The 24,316-nt window shown below is 30.6% G+C and overlaps 1 protein-coding gene and 1 pseudogene across 5 annotated transcripts; one reads left to right on the top strand and one right to left on the bottom strand.

Moving 5' to 3' along the window:
- Nucleotides 1-19,755: 19,755 nt before the first annotated feature.
- On the bottom strand, nucleotides 19,756-22,597 carry LOC108725511 (protein FAM195B). Of its 5 annotated transcripts, none has more exons than XM_018452558.1 (4): nucleotides 22,505-22,597; nucleotides 21,031-21,143; nucleotides 20,821-20,946; nucleotides 19,756-20,530 (listed from the first exon to the last, which is right to left on the bottom strand). In XM_018452558.1, exons 1-4 carry the CDS (start codon nucleotides 22,507-22,509, stop codon nucleotides 20,448-20,450), a joined length of 327 nt encoding a protein of 108 aa, XP_018308060.1. In that variant the 5' UTR covers nucleotides 22,510-22,597; the 3' UTR covers nucleotides 19,756-20,447. The 5 variants fall into 5 exon arrangements, with proteins under 5 accessions (XP_018308060.1, XP_018308061.1, XP_018308059.1 ...); XM_018452559.1 differs by having other exon boundaries at nucleotides 21,031-21,140; nucleotides 22,505-22,584; XM_018452557.1 differs by lacking the exon at nucleotides 22,505-22,597 and adding an exon at nucleotides 21,869-21,915 and having other exon boundaries at nucleotides 21,031-21,140.
- On the top strand, nucleotides 22,586-22,960 carry LOC108725450 (uncharacterized; annotated as a pseudogene).
- Nucleotides 22,961-24,316: the final 1,356 nt, after the last annotated feature.

A 24,316-nucleotide genomic window follows, 5' to 3' on the forward strand; every position in this document is an offset into this window, starting at 1 on the left:
GTAAATAATTTATTTTAAAACTAAGATATAAAAATTGTAAAATCAATATTTTATAAATACATATATATATTTATTATTATTTTTGTAATTACTATATTACATTTTATATAATGTAAAGAAGTAGGAATTTCAATGTTTAATTAAAAACATGATTAATTAAGCTTTAAATTAACATTTTAAAACGTAATTTTATTATTAAAATAGTTATAGTTATAATTACGTTTTAAATTTTAATTTTATGTAATGTGTGAAATGAAATATACTATATACCTATTGATTTTATCTGTTATAAGTTACAATATATTGCCTAAGATATCATTTTATTTCGCGATATAATATGGAATGTGAAAAAGAGATATATGTTATCGCATTTCCGTCCTTCATATTTTCGACAATGCGGAAAAACATCCTGACGTTTGCGTACGATTTTTCATGATAGTTCCACGCGTTTTACTGCGGAGGAGAAAGATTAATTATCGTCAGCTCTAGCGATGGCAACGTGCATTTTCAACATGTCGAAAGATGAGTCCACGTACGCCAAGTAAGCAAAGGCACATCAGCCGTTGCCTGTGAATCCTGTGATTCTCATTAATCTCGATTAGTCGGTAGATCAAGCATGCATTCCCTGTCGTGTATGAGAAAGAAAGAAAAAGGGAAAAAAAGATAGGATTGGAAGCGCGGAAAATGTATCGAACAAACGGACATTCGACTCGCCATGGGGTTCTCTGGGAAATCCAATTGTGGTCAGCGAAATCGGTCGGAAATGTATCGAATGTAGGATCGAAATATCGAATACCAAGTATATTTCGGATTCCCTTTTGCGATTATGACCAATTTTTCCTATTCCACCATGTTTCAAACGCCCATAGATGTAAGATTATCCTGACGTATTTTTCCCGTTTTTTTTACGTTAAAATATGACTAACAATCTTTTCCAGAAATAAATGTAACAAGAGCAAGAAAAAATATTTGTTGTTGCATAATCTCATTTTGTACTAATGCAAAATTAATATGAATAATACGGGCCCGCGCGCTGTGTTTCGTAAATACATACATCCTTCTTTTAAATAATTCGTATTACTTATCGCATAAAAGATACAGAATAAAGTTGAACGATATTATGCATCTCAATAGAAATGAAAAATTTAGGAAATGTTAGAAATTACTATTTAGTAATACTATTACAAACTTCTTATCATATTCTATTATATTCAACGTAGTGCTATTGAAGAGTTTGATTCTTAATATTAAAAGATAATTATATTCACATTGTGCAATATTATTTAACTGTGTCTATTGAGAAAATACAATTTCTTGCAACTACAATAGACCCTAAAGTGCCCTGTCAATTTCTTTCACTATCGCAATCAATCTTGAAAGAACTGAGTGGAAAATTTCGTGATCCATTACATTAAGGGCCAAGAAGCTCGTGCAGCTCAAAAGACTTTTCTCGATCGTACTACTTCGCGTTCTACTTCACACTTTCAATTTCAACTCACGTTCCTCACATAGCAAGAATTTCTATCTGTTAAAAAGTACTTCTAAACCAATTTCCATTAATCTGTTTTATTTTCTGCTATATCTATTATTATTATTTTCTTCATTTTCCCGCATTTTCCTTAAAAATATACTTCAAGTCTCATAAGTTCGAATATACTCAATTCCACTACGTAACTTTGTGTCAATTAACACAATGAACAGTTGACCTCATATATAAGCTTCATTCTAGCTCAATTTGTTGAGAGTATCGACGATCTGAAAGACTTGATCTCCGCCGCCAGCGAGTTCACTCCAGCAACTTTGTAACCGGAGATATTGTGAATATCATATATGTGATGAAATTAAATTGTGATCATATAAAGTTAAAAGATAAATATGTACTTATATAATTGTATAACAAATCAAAATTTTTTACCCGCGCAAATCAATAATATATATTTTATATTAATTTAACTACTTTTGCCTTGAATCGGTTATTTTTGTTATTTTAACTACTTTCATTTTTAGCGGTATTATTAAAAAATTAAACAATATATTGTAATTATATTGTAATTGTAAATGTTTTTCCCAATGACATCTCTTTCATATACATACATATCTATACACATTCTATAGCTCTCTGAACAATAAACGATAATAAACAATTTTATTTTCAAACTAAAACAAATTCAATTATTCTTTATTCTGAATGTTTTCAAGATTAAATTATTTGCAGCATATCAAGAAAGTGTATAGTCGTAAAATAAACATTTTGTAAAAATTGAAATCTTTTATTTATAAAATGTTTTCAACACGATATAGATGTTTTTCGTGGTGTTGACACATGTGAAATGTGATATAAGGTTTTCCTTGCACGAATATTTTTAAAATATACTCTATGTAAATATAAAGGATCCGTCTACGTGTCACGTGGAAAACCTTTGATGTAACAATGCTGAGATGATGTTATCTCGAGAATGCTACAATTCTCTCGACTTCTAAGGATCACTGAACTTCTCCCTGTAACATTGTAATAGTACTTCGCTGCAACAACAGAACCAGCAAGAATTCGCGGCAGTCGATACGACAGTAAAGTTGCGACAATCTGTTCCACGTGAATTATTTTGCACTGCTTGCAATGGCTTCTTTAAAGCTTCCGATTGTTCAACGTGCACAATGTCCGTCTGACAAAGCGGCTTTGTGAATGACATGGTCGATTCGATGTAACTACAAAACGGTTATTTCCGTACAAATTCCTACGTATTCACCTAATATTTTAATAAGCAAACCACAGTTGTGCAGTGTGCATATAAAAATCTTTCATTGAAAGAGATATAATAACTTCGCAAGGATTTAACTACGATCGATTTAAGTATCTTAAAAGCGATATATTTCCTTTCGCAAAGCAGAACCGTGGAATAATAAATTTCATTATGAGATCTCGTCGCGAACCATTAAAGACGTTTTTGCGAATCTTAGCTAATATTAGTTCGATCTTAAACGTTTCTCTTTTCCTCCTTCATTTATTCACATAATGCTCAGTTTTTGATATATTACAAAGAAGCCATTTTTAATTAGCAGCGTTCCAAGCATTCTCTTTGATCTTTAATTTAGCAGTAAGATTTTAATGATAAAAGATATCGTGATTAGTTACCTTAAATTAAAATTGTATAAATAGCGAGATATTTTAAATCCTTAAATAAGAAATTTCTAATAATTTTCTTTGATCTATGTACTTCGCTTTAATTTAACGTTAAAGTAATTAAAAACAGTATTCACTTAATACGTTGTTCACTATATATACACCGACAAACACTCTGTAATTAATTTATTGCGCTCTAGTGCCGACATATTAATTTATTACTGCATAATAGAAGCATTTATGCTAAAGAAAACCTCTTACTTAACTGATCATAAATAAATTGCATCTCTTTATTGCTATTGCATTATTATTTATTGCTTTAAATTTTAAAAATTTCAAGAGTTATAAATCAAGATTTGGATATAATCATTTCATTAGAAATGTATTAGCAATGCGGCAATATTAACATTGAGATTAGAAATTGACAGCTAATACGCGAGTTTGTTGAAAATCATCGTTTTATACAAAAGTTTTAAACACGTCTTCAAGACTTACGAAGTTTTTTGCATTGTTCTTTACATCCTACGCTTTCGGCTTTCAAAAAGTTTTATAAGCGCTTCGGACAGTTTGCTTCGAAAACATTCTTTAATAAAAAGATTCTCTCTGAGATACTAAATATTCATCATTTCTATTTATCGTATTTTAATATTTACAATAGAAATGTAAATATAATTAATAATACTTTTAAAAAACAGAATTTATATTATTGTACATATAATAAAAATAAGTTACTTGTCACTATGCTAACTCTTTTAGTATTAAATAAATAAGAAATCAATTTTAATAAATTTCATTACAAAAGTCGAAATTGTTTACACAATAATATATTGTTTTTAACCTGTAGAAGCTACGATTATTTTAAAGCAATGGTATTTTCCTCTTAAAAAGTTTTCTAGTAAAAATTTAAAAAAATATTCAAAGACAATAACTGTTTGAAAATTCATATTTTTAACAGATATAAATGAGATGCAGATCGACAGTTGTTAAGTAAATGCAGTCAATATCCCAATCGCCACTACATAAAAGCAGTCAATGATTGGTAAACTACCTTTAAATTACACATTTATGCGCACTGTCGCGCACAAACACGGGTAACCGTTATGCTGGCGACAGCAAATTCAACGTCATATGAAGCGAGTAATTTGATATTGTAACGCTGGATAACTATGCTACGTATATTTTACCCGCGGCGACGGCTGCAGATTTCCATACAAATTAGCGGACCCGTGGACCGCGTATCATAATCCGCAAATAGTAAACGGCTGCGTTTGTGATAATTCAGATAGCACTTTGTCGTACTTTACGCCCGTATATTCGTTGCAGATGTATATATTTTTAACTTTGGACTTCCAAATCTATTTAATATTTAATAGAGTAATAAATTTTTCAAATTATTAATAGTTGACACCTTGTCTTTGCATAGTTATTCCATTAGATTTCGAGAAAAATTGGTTTTAAAAAAATGTTAATTTATTACTTACTTTTCAGTGTAGTAATTTGATAGTGTTAAAACAGAATACTGACAAAAATTATTTACATGATTTTCCGAAATATTTGTTACATTTTATGCAAAACGCTCTTTTCATATTTTGCGTCTTTCTTTTTTTACGATCTGCATGACGTATTTCAAATCCAGCTTGATTTAGTTTACGGTCTCATACGTGATGTGCACATATTACGGTGCAACGTCAACGAATTAATTCACTGCGACCAAGATAAGCCATGGATGCGTCACGCAAAGCATAATCTCTATCACTAGCGTAGTGGAAGGTCCGTCTGCATGCCCGCCGAAACTACTTGCACGTATACGCGGTCGACGACTCCGGATACAGCGTTTACTGTACTAAGAACTATGAGTACTCAAATCATGGCGCGTGAAATGCTTGTGTGTGCCATGGATTTAATTTGTTTGTTCATTTGTACGTAAGTTAATGATATGTATAACGTCCTCCCTGGATAATAGTTACTCATAATACCTACGTATACAAAATGCTACGGGCATTATGCGCTACCTCACAGTTGTGGATTTACTGAATACATTTTACTTTCAAATAGCTAATGTTTTAAATCGATACAAGTGAACTTAGTACTGTTAACGTACAATACGTATTATATAAACAATTATCAATTCCATAGTTCATCAAATAATAATTAATTAAATTATATAATTGAAAATTAAAGATATGTTAATTTTCTATAATCATAATTGTAATGATTTACAATGAGATATTTAATTAAGCAATCAATGATTAATTTAACCGAAATGAAGTATGGATATCTCACTGTGGGTTCATACACAGAATAAAGAAATCATAAAGATACTTGAGCGTATATTAATTCCACATATCAAAATTTACAAAATTTTTTATATTCATTTGGAATAATTTTAAATACATAAAAATGTAAAAAAAAGATATACCATTAAGATACCTTACAATTTCGAAAGAAATTATTTTTAGTCCAAATAAAATTAAAATACAATTTAATATCTGTTGCATTAAATAAATTATTTATAAAATATTTATATTTTATTACAATTTATCTCTTTGTACGTACTAATAATATACTATTCAAGTGATGAAATTAACTTTCGGCATTTAATTCATTTCATTTATTTTACACAAGTTCGAAAATGAATTTCTGAAATAATTGTTTTCGTTTATAATCAATGCTTCGTCGTTTAGTATTTTAATTGAATGAAATAACCATTTATTTCGTTTAGCATATTTGAAATGAAAAATATATTTCTTCAACAGATCAATTTCCTTTTTGCTTATGTGTTATAAATATACTTAAAGGAGCTAAGCATAAAACTTTACGTAACTTTCTAAATTTAATTATGCCTCTTTGTAATTAAACAAGATGATTTGTTCCTATAGTTAATTTATGGTTATAACATTTGTGTCGCATTATTGGTAACACTTAAAAATTAAACTTATAAATTAAAGAAGATGTATATCCTACTTCTGAATTATGTTTAGCTTCCTTTAGAAGAAATATTATTTTCACACAGGTGTAACTCAGAAACGAGTAATGTATTGAGAAGGCGTATCGAGCGTTATAAATTCGACTGCCTTGACGTTTATCGCGAATGAAAATTTATTGAAGAATATTTTGTACAACTAAAAATAAATCGGCAAGTTCCGTCCCGGATTTACAGTGCGGAATATTTCACCGTGGGCGATTATAGAAATAATTTTTCTCAATAGCTTCAATTTCTATTAAATACTTTTTGCGATATACAGATTTACAATTAAAATTTGCACGTCATTGACAAAACACAATATTATTCGTTTAATTTGAAATATATACCATTCACCGACGCTCTCTCAAGTGTCCAATAGTGTAGGTATTTAAATGCAACTGTGACTATATGTACAGGTGCAAACACACAGCGGGATTTGCTACAAAAGAGTACGCAAATTAATGGCAAATGGCCAGACGAACGATCTTGGTTACACATGTGCAGGTTCAAACAACCCAATTAACCTCGGAACGTGATAAAAAGGAGATGCGGCATACTTTACAATCAACGTGGCACTATTTACCGGAAGAGATAAATTTACTTTCCGCGCTAATTTATTGTAATTTGTTTAGCTTCCATTGATACTTCCCTTCCTGACTAAACTTTGAAATATTTTGTTCCAGTCGTTTAAAGTACATTCTTCGATAATAATTAACGGCAAAAGAAGTGATAAAATTCACGTAAAATGTATGTAAAATATATATTTTATATATATATTTTTGTGTTTCTAAATTTACACATATAATAATGCATACTTTTTTATTTACTGCTTCCTTTCATTCTTTTCTTTAATGTATTTTCTCGATAATCTTACATTATAGAAATAATTGTTGTTAGAAAATTAACTCTTTAATAAAAGTTAATATATAGTATATATATCTCTAGAATCAATCCCTATATATGTATATAGAGTTATGTCACTTTCAACCGAGAGTGCCAACAGAACATTGTTATACTTCCTTCCTGCAGTGATTTCCAACTGAGAGCATCGTCCACTTTCGTGTACAAAAGTTCCTTGAACAAAAGGCAACCATGTTGTGGCCCATTTTGCGCTATCGATCCGCAAGTTCCCAAGCGCCATGATATAACATTTCCATCACCATCCACAACAATGTTCTTCGCACATTCGTAAACGTTATCGTCAAGCAGTTTCTCATCGCCCGCGCCAATGCAAAATTTCATAACGTGCGTATAATCGTATACATATTGTTGTAAAAGTCAAATAAATCCAAAGCACAAGAATTACCGCGAGTGTAAATCAATTCGATTATGATATTCAACCACCGTATTGTAACACGTCCGAGGAGTGACACATTGTCAACCCGTAAAGTTACACGGAACATTACCGATGTCAGGAACATGCATGCATATCGTCACGTGTACCGATGACTGATCACGAATTTCCACGAGAATGTGAATCAGATATATATATATACATATATATAACATTTCAATATTTCGTGGTTACGTTCTGGATATCTGTGGTAATAGCTACTACAGAGAGATTGTTATTATATATTTAGATATTATATGTATATTTATTTAGGTATTATATGTATATACATATATGTATTTATATTCTACATATAAATAATTATTATACAACCAAGATGGTTATTAGCCTATACTAAATAGAAATATTAAATCAAAAGGAACAAAATAATAGTAGATATAAAGCGAATATGTATACGATTATACGCTAAATAATATAAACAATATAAAATAAAACTTTGTTCAATTATACTATTTCTTTATAATATCTATTAATATCATTTAGATTGTCTACAAATTTTGGAACGTAAATATTTTTTAAGAATAAATATATATATTCATATATGTATCTTGAAATGGAAATAAATATCATATAATTAAAAAGAAATCTTTTATATCTTTAAACATGGTAGATTTGCTTTCTTCGTGAGTTGCAAACGTCATTCTATTCACAAGCTACAAAAATTTATCAATGTAATATCATATTTTCGATACCGTAAAATTTAATTTAATATCTTGATGAAATCCAGAAAGTAACTTGAAAAAATATAGACCAAATGCAGATTGCATTGGATTATTTATTGCAAACATCTACAATATATACTGAACAATCCCTATAGTTTCTTCAAACTTCCGTTACATAGAACCTGCCAGCTTAAGCGTGCAGAACAGCGGTAGGATCCATTAGGGATAAATTGAACAGGCAAGTTTATGTCTTGCAAGGCGTCTCAAACCTTATCCTTAAAGAACAGAGTTTCTCATAGATTCCAAGAGAGCTAACACGTACACAGGCTTTGTATAAGAAACTGATCGATTTCATGATCACTTAGAGAATATTAATGTACAAACCGTATAGAGCAAAATGGACAAAATAATAATCATTTGAAAATGCTTGTACCATTTATATTCAAATATATGTATACTTAAAAAATTCATTATATGTAGTTATATATTATTATATAATATATTAGTATGTACACCATAACTGATTAAAAATACAAAATTGTATTTTGTGAGAATGTGACTGATTTGATCTTATACAAGCTTTACTTCAATTTAATTATTTTAATTTAATTTTTAATTAATAATTTAATTCTTGATTCAATAAATAAGAATTTTATTGAATTCGTACGCTAAACAAAGTTAAAACGTAGATCATAATGTTACTATATACTTAAAAAATTAAAAAATATTTAACAAATTTTAAATACTCCAACTAGCTCATTCTTTCTGTAAAATACATTTTCGATATATTAATAATTCAAGAAACGTAAAATAAATTTTTGAAACGAGAATTTTTATACGTTTTTCTTGGATTAATTCCATGATTTATACATCACGATGTTCAATCTCTTTATTCAATATCAACAAAATTACGAGATTTTTTCGATTAATACTTCTCTACCGACCTCTATCTGACATAGCGCGATAGATGAACTTTGAACGAAAGCCCATTGTAACTTTCAGGCGCAATAGTGTCGTATACAGCACTAGATCAAAGAGTACTCTCTAATTAATATGCATTCGATCTACTAACAGCGTCGATACGTTTTTCACATTTCATTCCGTGCAACTATCTTTGAGGAAACATTTCTTTTTTCGAACAATCAAGCACAAATTGTCATCAAGCCGGCATTGACTCGCAACTTCGGACAATCAAACAGACCAATCCCTTGGTATCCTCGAGAATCATCATAGAGATCATCCATTATTCATACAGAGAGACCATGAAAACTTTTCGATAACATTGACGTTGACCGATATCATTTTTCCTCAATATTTCTCGATAATTTGGACGGATGTCACGTACAGTTGATATCGAGGTCGAGTACTCGTTTTTTAAAACCTTTTTTACACTATATAGAATTACAAGAACCAAGAATCGACAGGTGACAAAATATTAAGGTTAGACTTAAGGTAAAGAATGGTAGGTTGCGACCGTAATTTCCTAGATAAAATCTCATTATACGAGGCATAAAACGATCGAACATGAAGGAAAATAAAGTGTAACGATGCGTTGGCGAGACGTCGTCACATCTAATGTCTCGTTTGCCTTTAACAGGCAGTCGATAAAATCTATGATTCTCTGTTGAAGATAAGATGAACATTTCGATAATATTGCGAGCAATTCCAAAACTGCGATTAACAACAATGCTTTTAGAAATAGAAATAATATATAACAGGGTATTCGATAATGAGCATATTTGTTATATATGTAACAATATATTTTGTGTTAAAAATTGCAATAATTTCTCTTTTTATTATCTATTTGCGTCATACTTTTTTTTATTTGCCTAATACTTTTTTCTTTTAATTAATTATAACAGAAGGAAATAGTTTAAGAATTTAAAGTTATATCCAAGGTTATGTCTTAATATTTTTATTCAACCCTTATCATCTTTTACACATATATTTTTGCAATAAACGCATATATATATATATATATACAGGGTGTCCCGTAAGTTTTTGCCAATCGCTTTTGTGTAGATAGAACGAACTAAACTGAGTCGAAAAGTCCTTTACCATTTTGCAATTTTCGCAATGATTAACAAGATATTAATTACTAAAAATTACCGAATATTAGTCTTCAATAATTTTTTACTCGAATGCTATCAACTTTACAGAAAAACTGCAAGAGACAAAAATTATTTATTTCCTTCTCATAGAACTCTAAGAATTTTTTCAAAACTTTATGAGAAGAGATAAACAATTTTTGTCTCTCGCTGTTTTTCTGTAAAGTTGATAGCATTCGAGTAAAAAATTATTGAAGACTAATATTCGGTAATTTTTAGTAATTAATATCTTGTTAATCATTGCGAAAATTGCAAAATGGTAAAGGACTTTTCGACTCAGTTTAGTCCACTCCATCTACACAAAAGCGATTGGGAAAAACTTACGGGACACCCTGTATATTCTCGTGTCGATATGTCGATAACAAAGGTATATTCCGATAAAAAGAAAAGTAAGAAGCATTTCGTTCACTCCTCAAGAAACGCGCGATAGAACCCGCAGCATTTTTACCGTAAACGCACATCTAATGGTTTTATCGCGAAACGGCGAAGAGAATATTCGCCCAGGCGAATGCCCTTAAGTTAATGCGAAAGTTTTACGAGTCTTGGATTATCACGACTTAAGCTTCCTCCACGTATAACGTGGTCTTTATTGCACCAAAGTCTCGAACAAAAATAATTTAAAAAAGAAATGAAGACGCATTTACAAAATAAACATAAAAATATGTATTTTAATGTTAATTTAATAAATGTTCCATATTATATTTGTTATTTAAAATACAAATCAATTTTTTCACAAATTTGTTAATGTTATATAATTCCAACAATAGTGATGAATAAATTATAATGAATAAAATATTTTTAATTCACTTTGGAATACAATACTAAGTAACGCATAATAATTAAAATTAAAAATAGAATTAAATTTTTATGCACTTTTTTATAAAGCATAAATTTACACTTAAAATTCTTATTTTTTTTTAATTTTTCGTTAACTATTTAAAAAAAAATAATTTAATATCCCCCCAGAGAAAAAAAATCATACATATTTTAGAAAATTACTCATTTACATAATCAAAGACTAATATAAGATGCAAATTTCTATGTTTCAAACTTGTTTCAAACATTCTATTAAATAATTTTACAACGGTATTTTTTCGAAAAATTTAAGAAAATGGACTAAGCAAAAAACATTACTCATTGTTAGAAAAAAATTTTTTAAACTGAAGCTTTCAATAATAGAGAAACTAACAAAACAGGAAAATAATGTTTTATCAGGAAAAAATATCTTTTCAGTAAAGAATATCTCTTATAATGAAAAATATTGCAAAAAATTCAAGTAAAACGATATAAATTTAAACATACATAACTCAAAGCATGTATCTACAAATTTTACAACATAAAATTTTATTTTTTATAATTCTGTTAAAAATAAAATTAATTTAATTAAAAATTCAAGTAAAATATATGAAAAAAAATTACAAGAAACTCAAGTATACAATTTTGCATTTTGTGCATTTATTTTCTATATTATTCAAAAATCTCTTTCATTCAGAAGTTTATTATTCCGAGATAAAAGTTTTACAGAACTTTTACACAAAAAAAGTTACTTAAAGATCGATTTGTGCAAAACATCGTTCGGGAACGATTTCTGAAATGTTATTCCTGAGATGCAAAAAGAAAAACATTTCTCTCTTACAAGCAAGTAAATAAAAAAAAATCACGGCTGAGTATACAGTGGTACGGTTCTTTCCTTAGCACGATGTGAAATTCGATCAAATCGATATAATCTCCGATTGCAATTCGGTCTCACATATATGTTGCGTTCGCACACACGCCGTATCTGTCCCCAAGGTTTCCATTTCACGCTCTTGCACTGAGCTTACATCGGACAAACCCGAGGAGGAAACGTCACGATCGGCACGATGTGCAATTGCACAATATCCCCAGCGACTCCAATAAGAAAGTTTAGTTATGCAACATCGTTTCGACTAACATCCTCTGAGACATCAGAGAAACCAGCAAATATTATATATTATACATACATTATACATGTATTCTAGAAAAATTCACTTTCTTGCTATTCTTATATCTATATCGTATAGATTATAATTATGGATATAGAAATTCTATTTATACATAAATCTAGGATTGGCAAGTAACGTGTTACTTGTAACGTCGTTACCGTTACAAATTAATTTTTTCGGTAACGATTGGGTAACGACGTTACATTTTGTTCTGAGTAACGTTCATGGTAACGCAGTTACATTTTTGGAGTAACGGTAACGATTTCACTAGTTACTCTTTTATCGTTACTCTACACTGAAAAAAAGATTGGCTGCTGCAGCAAATTAGACGGTAAAATATGCCATAGCATTTTTAATTGGCTGCAGCAGCCAATTTTTGGTTGCATTAGCCTATCTGCAATGTATAGGATTTCGATAGATTAACACAACCAAAACTTGACTACTGTAACCAATTAAAAATGTTATGCCATATTTTACCATCTAATTTGCTGCAGCAGCCAATCTTTTTTTTCAGTGTATTTCTATTTACATAAAAGTTTTAATCGTAACTAGAGCGAATATATATTTTTTTATCAGTTTTTGAGTTTTATTCCTCTACTAAAAAATAGAATTCTGACATCTTTTTTGTATTTACGTAGGAATTTGATTACGCATGTAATAGCGTTTTTCATTGACAGAACTAGTGCGCATTCAGTGCACTTTAAAGCCGCTGTACAATCGACGTAAAAATATATGGTTAATATAGAAACGAATTAGACCGCGAAATCCTCAATACATTTTATTATGTTATTTGATAAAATATACTTTATTAATTGAGATATCTCATTTTTACATTTAGAGTTGTGTACAACAGCTTTAATGTGCGCACTGAGTGCGCACAAGTTCTGCCAATAAAAAACGCTATGATATTCTATTAGTATCAAGAAAAGAAAATAACGAAAAAGTAACGATTCGTTACATTTTGAAGAACGGTAACGATAACGAGTTACTTTTTAGGAAAAAGTAACGGTGAGTTATTTTTATGAGGTAACGTTGCCAACCCTACATAAATCTTATTAGATCAATCATATCTCCACTTCATTTGTATTATACCAATGTTTTCACTTTTCTTTGCATAAATTTTTAGGCTAATATATCATCAATACATTGATATCAAATAGAGATACTGATATTAAAATAATTTATAAAATTATATATCTATAAAATAAAGATAAAATTATGTATAATGTAGGAAGTCAAAATGTAATAAAAAATTTGATGAAATTTATTTGCATAAATATTGCATACTAAATCGCATACTGATCGGATGTTTTAATCAATTTGAAAAATTTCTTAACCAAAATCAAATGTTCTGTGTGTGTTGTGTAACCAGTGAAACATTTTATACTTGAATTATCAATTCTAAAATTATAAATTTAGGAATAAAATCATTCTGTATATAAATATTTATAGCTAATATCGATTCACGATTAATTCATGTAATATCGCGTTTGACACAAAAAATAAACGCGCTCAAAAGTAATGATGTGACAAAATGTGTTAACGATGTGTTAATTTATAAATCAGTAAACTCATAAATTAAAAAAGACTTTAGTTAATTACTCGACTTAATGTCCAAAGTTTAATTATCAAAGTTTAATTATCAATTTAATATATCATAATTTATAAAAAATAACGTGAGATTCGAAAAGAAATTGTTACACAACAATTATATTTATTGTAAACCACAACTGTAAATATGAATTTTACATTTTTTTGCTTTTTTGTTCAATATAATGTATATCTTTATAAATTTTGATTTTTATATCGAAATAAACATTTTCCAATATTCTACATGAATTATTTTAAATACATTATATTTTGTAACATATTTTAATTTAAAATTAAATTTAATACAATTAACTCTGAATGTATATCGAAATCGAACTTTTTAATTTGATTTTACAATATATATAATATTAGTTCTCACATGTGTTACATTAATTTGCTTCAAATATCGAGCATTTCAAAAGGAAGAAAAGAAATCAATGGATTTATAAAGTCTAATATTTATAAAATCCCTGAAATATAAAATTTTAATTTTTTAAATACTGTGACACTCATAAAAACAAATTAGCATTTAAATATTAAAAAAATAATATAATTATTTTCTGCTGCATTTATTATTATATCAAATAAAAATTTTTTTAATCAGAATTGTCAAGAGAAAAAACGGTTTAACTCTTTTATTCCTTTCTAATGATACTACATACATTATGTATATTATGTACGTATTCATTTTCATAAAATTATACGGGATAAAATTCATGAACTAAAGGTTATGAGAAAAAATAATTTAATACTCACCGGTCGATGTGCAGCAACGGAGCAACACACTCACCTGTAGCACACAAAACGTATCAAAATTAACACAATGCTCAAACCAATTAATATTTTTATAAAATAAAGGCGACGGTTGCACACATTAAGTCTTTTATTTGTGTAAATAGATATTTAATAAAAAAATTGCTGATGCAGAAAGTAATCGCGATGACTGCTAATTATTATCATTCCACAGCTATCGTTATTTCCATTAACTCACCCACGCAATGAATTTATGGAAAATTCATCGTACGAATGGATCGTTATTACGATCATGAAGTTCATTTCAGAACGTTCGTAATTTGTTTTTTATCAACGCGATACGCCGTAAATCTATAATGACGGATTTCAATTTAAAATATCGCGAAGATGAATCGAGGAGTCTTAACGTAGGAAAATCCACTATCGAACAATAAGTAGATAATAAATAAGTAGTCATTACTCACTCCGTGGTAGCTCCGCCGATGCCCGATGCCTCTCAGGTCTCCTCTTCCCTTCAGCTTTCATGCCTTCCATCTCATTGCTTCTTCTTCATGCACTCACATTCACATACAACGACATTACGTTCGCGAATGATCAATGGCGTTTGTCGTCTCTCGCGTCGCTTGTCTCTAAACTTGACTTGCGTCGTATCACGCGCGGCGAGATTAAGTTTCCGGTACCTACTACTTCCAAACGTGTATCGTCGTCGTTAATGGAATGTCGCAGCACTAAATCAAGAAGCGTGCAGGTATTCGATTGGTATGGTAAACTATTATCGACTCGACGGTCGATTCTGTATTTCACATCTCGACATTAAGTATAGTGGCAAAGCGGAAATTTTGCGTTGTCGTACATTGAATCGTACATTGAATTTAAATGAGATCAATCGCGCGAGCGTTGCTGCGTTCCGCATCAAAAGTAGTTTTGCAACTGTTGTAAAATTCTTTAACATGATTGACCTTGCCCTTAGTTCCTCACTGGATCTAAATGTCTAAATCAACCATATTAAACAATTTAACAACAGTTGCAAAGCTGCTTTTTCTGCCGAACGCAGCCATTGACAAAACATCTCTCACAACAGAGTGAATTTTTCAGCAAAACGATGATCCTAGTTGTCTTCTCGAACATTCTGTTATGGGAATGTGTTCGTCTTGAATTTTAATAATTTCGTGTATTTATTCGCGCACTATAAGATTAAGGATTAACAATCACGTATGAGACACGATGTACACCCAAGGACTTCGGAGGAAATTATAAATTTCAAGCCGGAAGGCGTGAATGACGCCTACTGTAATACAACGAACTGCGACGGTCATAGTTGCTCCTGAAGTTAGCCGCGAAATTTTGTCAACCTTCTTCGCCGCGCCGCGCCGCGCCATCATGCCGCGCCGTTTCAAATTCGATTTCTGATTTAGCAACGTCACAAGCGTCGAGTGGATCATAGAGCTTTGCGCGCTCGTCAGGTAGAATACAAAATCATACAGCGAATCCCGAAAATAAAAATCGAAGCGTAAATCGGATGTAAAGGAGAGAGTAACAGAAGCGTATAAAACGGAATTTCTAGGAGGCGAAAATTGGAACGAAAATTGGAACAAAATGTAAAAGAGACATTTATACGTTTTTTTATGTTTCGTTATTTCAATTTTTCGCCTCTTAGAAACTTCATTTGCTCTCCCCTACATTCGACTTGCGTTTTTTGTTTATTTTAGCTAGAAAATTGGTTAGACACTCAGTGCGCACTGCATATTAAAATCCGAATATTAAAACACGGATTGGTGTAAAAATGTATGCTTATTATAATATATAAATGTATTATACAGAGTGTTTGGAAAGTAATGAAAAATTTCTGTCAATTTCTGTCTCTTTCAGTTTTTCTGTAAAGTTGATAATATTTAAGTAAAAAATTATTGAAGACCAATTTTCGAGTAATTTTTAGTAATTAATATCTTGTTAACTATTGCGAAAATTGTAAAATGGTACAGTACTTTTCTTCTCAGTTTCCATTCTGCTCCTATGAGAAAGATTTTTCATTACTTTCCAAATATCCTGTATAAGTTATATATAAATTTAATGGAAACAAGTTAAATCGCAAAATCTTCAATACATTTTATTGTGCTGTTAGGTGAAATGTATTTTATAATTTGAAATATATTTACAGTTTAGGCACATTCTACAATAAGCCATTAGTAATAAATTAGAAGTCCAAATTGACCAATCATAGTCAAATGAGAGAAAAATAATTGACTATGAGAGAGATTAGTCAAGTTCTAACTTATGATTTCTGATTTATTACTATATGACTTATTGTAGAATGTGTATTAACTGTTACATTCATTGTCAGATTAAATCAGTGTATATAGTTTTAATATGCACTAATGCATTTAACTAAATTCGTTAACAATAAGATCAAGATGATATCAAGTAGAAGTTAATTTAGGAAAAATCATAATAATATCATTCGATACACTTTTGACGATAACATTTTGTGATATGATTTTTTTAATTAAAAATCACTTAAAAATCATTGTGTTAAGAATTCACAAAATGATCGTTAAAAGCGTTAATTAAACATCATTATAATTTTTCCTAAATTGATTTTAACTTGATATTATCTTGATCTTATTAAAGCAGCGTCTACAACGAGATTTTAAAACGTCTACAACATGATTTTAAAGTGGCGTCTATAATGAGATTTTAAAGCGAGATTTTAAAACTTAAGCTGGCGACACATGATGCTTGTTTTCTTGCTGGATTGATAGCTTGCTGGATTAGATTTTTGCCATCGCATTGCCTGCGGTGCTGACTTCTAATCCAGCTAGCATTCAGCAATAAAACAAGCATCGTGTGCCGTCGGCTTTAAACTTTATGCCTTAAGTCGTAAAAAGTTGATTAATCAAATCGAGTATTCTCCTTACATTTGATTATGATTAATCAATTTCTTACGGCTCAAAGATTAAAGCTTAAGTTTTACGCCTTAAAATCTCATTGTATAAATCGTTTTTTATAATTTTATAACTTTAATTATAATTTTTCTACCTATAAGTCTCGCATAATTCTTCCGCAACAATATGACAACAAAATGCGCGCCGCGTTGCGAGATTTAACGAGAGTATGGCATGATCGTAAATAACAATATTTTCGCAAGCGAAAGTGGGTTCGCTGTGAAAGAGCAACAACAGAACTTGTGAGTAGGAGGAAGAGGAGGAGGGCGTCAAGCAACAACGGAACAACTATGGGGTGAGTAACGGCAATTTATCAATCGTTAAATAATCAAGAGGGATTGCGTTTTCTTACTCGTCGTGATCACGTCCTTAAAGCTAAAGGGACAACACTCGCGCCACATTACCTACCAGATCGAGTCTCGCCCATTCTCACCGGATGAATGATAACGTCACGCCTGCGGGGCTTTGTATACACAACGGCGCGCTCGGCACTGCTACCAAAACAAAACGGTCGACTGAGCACTTGCCTTTGTGTATTGTAACATCGCGTAACATCCAATTTACCGCCACGAAATGCTCTCAACATGGATTCACGAAATATTTAACGTACGTCTTACAGTGCGAATTATGTCGAAAATAATTTACTCCTTGCATTCCAATTAAATTGTATCGATGAATCGTGTATTAATAAATTGCTCGTATTTGTATATTTGAGTTGATCTATTCTTTTTATTTCTCGTCAAATTCTTACGTGCAGGATTGGGCAGTTTTAATTTTAATAAATTGAAAATTTTCCTCGTGTTTTTTTTAATAAATTAGGAGAATGAAATATTAAAACGTTGTGCAAAAAATATGATTTTCTCTTTTTCTTTCATCTATATTTGACACATTTATTATTCTTGATATTATAAAATATACATATAATAAAAATTTGAAAAAAATACATGAAATGATGAAGGTAAACCTCGTTCTGGTATTTTAAAAATTAAATTTAATTCGTATTTTTTTGTTATCGCATCGAGCAGCAATAGTTTATCTTCAAATCATTAATTACATATCATTAATTAATTTTCCTAAGTGGAATAATTAACAATCATTCAAAATTTTCATTCAAGAAGAAATTATTTAACATATGACACAGATAACCGATCTCTCTTCATTAATGGTCGAATATAACCGTTATCCAAAAAATTTAATAAAAAATTTTATATAAAATTCAGAACGTTTACTTTCAAAAAAGTTGGAATTTGCTAGAGTGTCTTTGGTATGACAGCTATTGGCAGTTCTGTTATACCTCACATTCCATTCATGAAATGTCACGCGAATAGCTACCGTATCAGTAGCCCTAATGCACTCGAAGAATTCATCGTTTCTCAGGAATTTCGTATGTCCCGTCCAAGCTTGTACAAGCTTGACCTAGTGCGCCGAATATTAATCAACCACAAATTTCTTGCACTCTTACGTTCTGTATTATAATAAAGATAATAAAATTACATTAGCACATTATAAAATTTGAGCCAAAATTATAATTTATATTTTAACATATATTAGTAAATTGTTTTTCTTACAACGAGAATTTATATATAATAGGATGGATGAGCGGAACACAAAAAAATAAAAATTCACATGTATGTAGAAAGACATTGCTTATTATTTTGTCATTAGAAACATTATTTGAATAAATTTACATAATATAATAACTATACACGCATAGATGTACATACATACATAATAATAAGAATATACATGTGTATTGTATATTTAAAATCGCAATAACCATTACGCTATTTCACATTGCAGTTAATTTCAAGTGCAGCATCTATCCCGTACGTTAATAAAATCTCCCTCGACAAGTGGAAAACGCTTTTATTTATAATTTACGTATTAGCTAAGTGCAGTCGTTTCATGAGGGTGAAAAATCTTGGAAATGTGAAATGCAACATGTGAAAAGGTACATTTATGTGTATATATCCTAGAGTACGAGTCCTAAAGTTCATCTATGAAACTTTTATCAAATAAGCTTTGAGCACTCTGTAAATGCTTTGTGCATTGTTGAGCAGCAACATATTTTGCCCAACATTATAAGAAGATAAAAAAACATAATAATTTTTAATTTCTCTTTAAATAACGTGGAAATACAGTACTATTGTACAGCATCTTAGGAATTTATATTATATATAAATTTTATATATAATAAAATGTTATATTAATATGAATTTATATATCGCATGCTATTTAATAACTAAAATAAATAGTTCGAAACAATTTTCTTAAATTATAAAACATCTCTCTCCAGTTTTACAAAGACAATAATACAAACAAGGAAATGGTTTCTTATGCTTGATTTCTCGTTTAATATATATTTTTAGAAAACTCGAAAAAAAATTTAATATATCTTGGTAAAATATGATTGATATAAAAGGAATGTTTTTGTATAGCAATGCTTACATTTCTATCGTATCTTCCTCTTTACTATCCATAACAACACATTTCTGTCACATTACTGTCATATTTATCTCACATTACACAATATCCGCATTCTTTCTTTTCTTTTTCTTATTAAAACATTAAAAAATTGTCAGATAAATACGTACATTACATATCTAAAACAAAATTGGGATTTAATTGTAATTTTTGTGTTGATATCCATTGTCTTTCTTTCATTGTATAAAAATGTAAGCAGTAAGATATAAATAGTAAATAAATTAATCGATTGTCATAAAAAATTCTTAAGAATATAAAATTGCCATTTTAAACTCTCTGTTTTACCTGTGTTCGAACGTCTTAATATTTAAGTCTTACTGTTTATATTTTCTGTATGCTTACAATCTCTGTGCTTGAATCCCAGTTTTAAAGTATCATTGTCAAAAATATAAAACGAATCTCAAAAGAAACAAAAATTGAATTTGATAAAATTGCAATTTATCTTTTTTGTTTCTTATGTCTGTTTGAAAATGTCCGATTATAGTCAGCATGTTGGGCCTGGCACTAGGAATTTGCATTTCTAGTAGTAATAACACTTTGTACAACACGCTGTCCCCACCATGCCTCCAAATTAAATGGTTCAAAATCTGCAAAAAGATATGAAATATAATACTCTTCATTCACAATATATTCCACAGTCGATAAGATAAAACAAAGTTTACAGAAAAAAGGAATAATATAATGAAACAAAATAATTGAATATCTTTAAAGAATAGGAATTGACCTCTTTCATTATAGCACATATAATTTTCTAAGATCAAGAAAAAGAAACAAATAAAAGAAGATAAATCCTCCAGTTTCAATTAAACTTACATTATACAATAACGATATTGTATCAATTTTGCTTCTAGATAAAGCACAAAAGCAAAATGTTTACCTTTCAACTGTGGATTTGGCTCACGTTCTTGATAATACGTAACTGATGCCCCATTTCTATAATTAGAGGAGTTACTGTGTGGTTGATTGTGACACATATCTAGCTCTCTAGATACAGAATTCCATGCTGAAACAATGCAACAAATATAAAAAATAAATATCAGAGAAATATATTTCAATCATTTATATTGTATTGCATATGTATACTTACAATCATAGATATACTTGATCAAGTCAGAGTGTTGCGATAATATCTCTGGCTGATGTCTACATGGTATCGAAGAGGGCCTCTTCCCATTCATCGTAGTCATCTGTGATCTACTGCTATAAATAACAGAATTAAGATAAACAACTGTTCTAAAAATTTAATTATATTTACCCATATTTTTATCCACAACTCAACAAACAAAATAAACTTGATCTAAATAAGCTTGTTCTTTCTTGAAGAAAGTTTTGAACCGATGCAATAAGTTGGGGTATATCTATAAGTCTATTTTTTCATAGAATGCACTAGTATTATACATTTTTAGAATGAAAGATACATGTTTGATATTTGGCCAAAGCGAGAAAGTTTTTAGTACCGCAATGAAAAACAAACCTAAACACAGTTTGTTTTGTTCCAACTTATTGCACCGGTATACACCAGTAACATTTTTTGAAAAAGAATAGACCTGCTTAGATAAAGTTCACACCATTCGGAAAAGAATAGATACAAAATAACTTAGCCTAACCTAATTTAAGATGTATTAAAATGTCAACTGTGACGCTGACATCAATCGCGCATCCGTCTAGAAAAATTAACGCACCCATAATTAATTACGGGTTATCGCATAATGTAAAATCCGTGATACTCGGTAGAAGCGATATTTCCCAGAGGCATTACATGAATTACTATGATCGAGACTCCAGTTCATAACTATCACGCACGTGACTCGATAATTTACGATAACGTCGCCAAACCTCGACGTGAACGCAGTGAAAATCACGCGACGACAATGCAGCTTCTTCGTGACAAGTACTGCGACACGCGTATCAGAATCCATACATACACAAAGACATGTGTCTCTACGGGCTCAGCCATTTTCAAACCATCGTACGTTCGCCTTGACGATACACACACACATGTAATCCGTCAACAATTAGGCGTGACACCATTCTCACACGTGACAAGCATGTATATGTGTGTGTGTGTATATATATACACATGGAAGCCACGCGCTCTATTTAGATATATATAATATGGCACGTAGAGACACCCACGTATAACACAGGCCAGACGCACAGACGATAGCGATAAAAAAAAAACCTATACATTTAAGCATGCCCTGAAAAAAACAGCAGGCGAATATTTTCCAACGAAGAAATCCTCGCAATGCCTTTGATTCTCCCGAATTAAATGCCCGAGGCGCGAACCAGCACTTGGGGGTGAGCAGAAACATCAGCGCGGGAAAGATGGCGGCTGATAAGTAAATGCGGATGCGCTTTCCCGTTCCCGCTCGCGAACGTCCTGCCGTTTCTCTCGTTTCATAAAACAACCGTCGCGCGTTACGTTCCGCTTTCACACGATCGACGACACGATGATCGCAGAAAAAAAAAATGATTCGTGAGGAAGTGCAAGAGAGAGCAAGATAATGCGAGGAACGCGAGAACGCTGTATCCGTTCGCCAGGTGTGGACGGTAAATACCTCATTTTTCCCAGTTCCGTGTCTCTCCCAGTCTCTCGACAATGATGCGGCTCGAACTGTCGACGTGACGGGTGACGCTGGCCAGGACACACAGCCTGAATGTGGCCGCGTCGAGACGCAAACTGCGGACGAGGCTCCAGTGCCGCTGACAATGAGGGAAACTGTACAGCCGTGACAAACGCACAGCTGTATCAAGCTTACCCTACGGTTGGTGTCAACAATCACAAATCACGACGACGTGTGACGCGACCTTCCGACGACGCGGAACGGTAACTCACGAGTGGCTACGGCTGCTACGAGTGGCGCCGCACGGTCAGAGTTCGTGAAAACGCGATGGAAACGGATGGAAACGAACGAACAGAACCGTCGCTAGATGGTGCTCGGGTATCGGTGAGCGTTGCATGGTCGGTATTATATCTACTCAGCATCTCGAACAGTTGGACCGGTTGGACCTGATTGGATCTTCTAGGATCTGGTTGGACCGTAGAAACTTCGAGTGGATAGGATATGCACATTTTAGATGGAAAAAAATGAAGAGTAAGTTGAATTAAGATTAAAATTCATCACATATTGGTGAAAGTAAACATTAGTAATTCAAGTGAAAATTACCAAAGTGAGCAAATTCGATAAATGCTGACAAATAAAATTATAAACATTCTCGTGAATTTATTCTTTTTTGTAATTTTCACCTCATTTCATGCTTGAAATGTGACATTTCAAGATTTAAAAGATATATGTGTCTTCATAGTGTTAATTAAAAAAGGACTGCAATCGTTTGAAACTGTTTTTCAACTAGGTCAATAAGAATGCACCAGAGAGAGAGAAATCAATTGTTTCTTTTACAATTTCGCATTTTTCTTGGAAATTTTGTGTGTACAATTTTTAAAAAATTTTAAGTCGAGTCATACTCGATTTTGAAATAAAAAACATAAATTTTTATATGCAATACATAATGAAGAATTATTATTAGTAGTTTTTATTTTTTTATATTTTATCATTGAAATTCTTTCTTTAATATATAAAAAATCTTAGAAATTCATAATATTTTCTTAAATAGTACTAATTGTAAGTAAATTTCCTTATTGCAAATAAATATATTTACTAACGTAAACAGATATTATTTGATTTAATTAATAATTACTTTCTCTTTCTACTATTCAAGAAATATATTTTTTTTTCACAGTATTATTTTTATCGAGACTTTAAAAACGGGATATCAACATCATAAAAATCTTAATCAATTTTTGAAAATTATAAGAGAAACTAATGTATATGTACATACGTATATATTTATTTATTACACATAAATATAAAACGTTCAACTCTATATCATTCTTTTCGATATCGTATCCACGATGATAAAAACACTTCAAAGTCTATCAGAATAATCTAAGAAGAGTTAGATTGTACGAAAAAAATTACAATTACTTTCCTTTCTTTCCGCCATCTCTGGAGTAAATTTAATCATCGATGAAAAATATATCCGTAATACAACAGAATTAGAAAAACCGATAATGCCACTCCTTATGTCGCAAAACTTATTTGAAAACTTATCGTATTATCTGCGGCTTCTCCTGTTCTCTTTTCTTTATTATCGAAATGTGAAAGCATCTCAAACATAGTTTACTGTCGAATATATAGATATAAAATGATTTTTTTCTTTCACTCATTGGTGTAATATAAAAGCTACATTATCGGATGTTTAATTTAAAGAAGAACGTTGTCCTATACAATAATATTTTATTTATTTTGTTTTTCCATTTTTACAACTTTTAATTTTCTATTATATTGAAGTGACATTATCGCTTCAAA

The sequence above is a fragment of the Mycetomoellerius zeteki genome, unplaced genomic scaffold (assembly GCF_001594055.1).
Source record: "Mycetomoellerius zeteki isolate Tzet28-1 unplaced genomic scaffold, Tzet1.0 scaffold35, whole genome shotgun sequence".
Lineage (NCBI taxonomy): Eukaryota > Metazoa > Arthropoda > Insecta > Hymenoptera > Formicidae > Mycetomoellerius > Mycetomoellerius zeteki.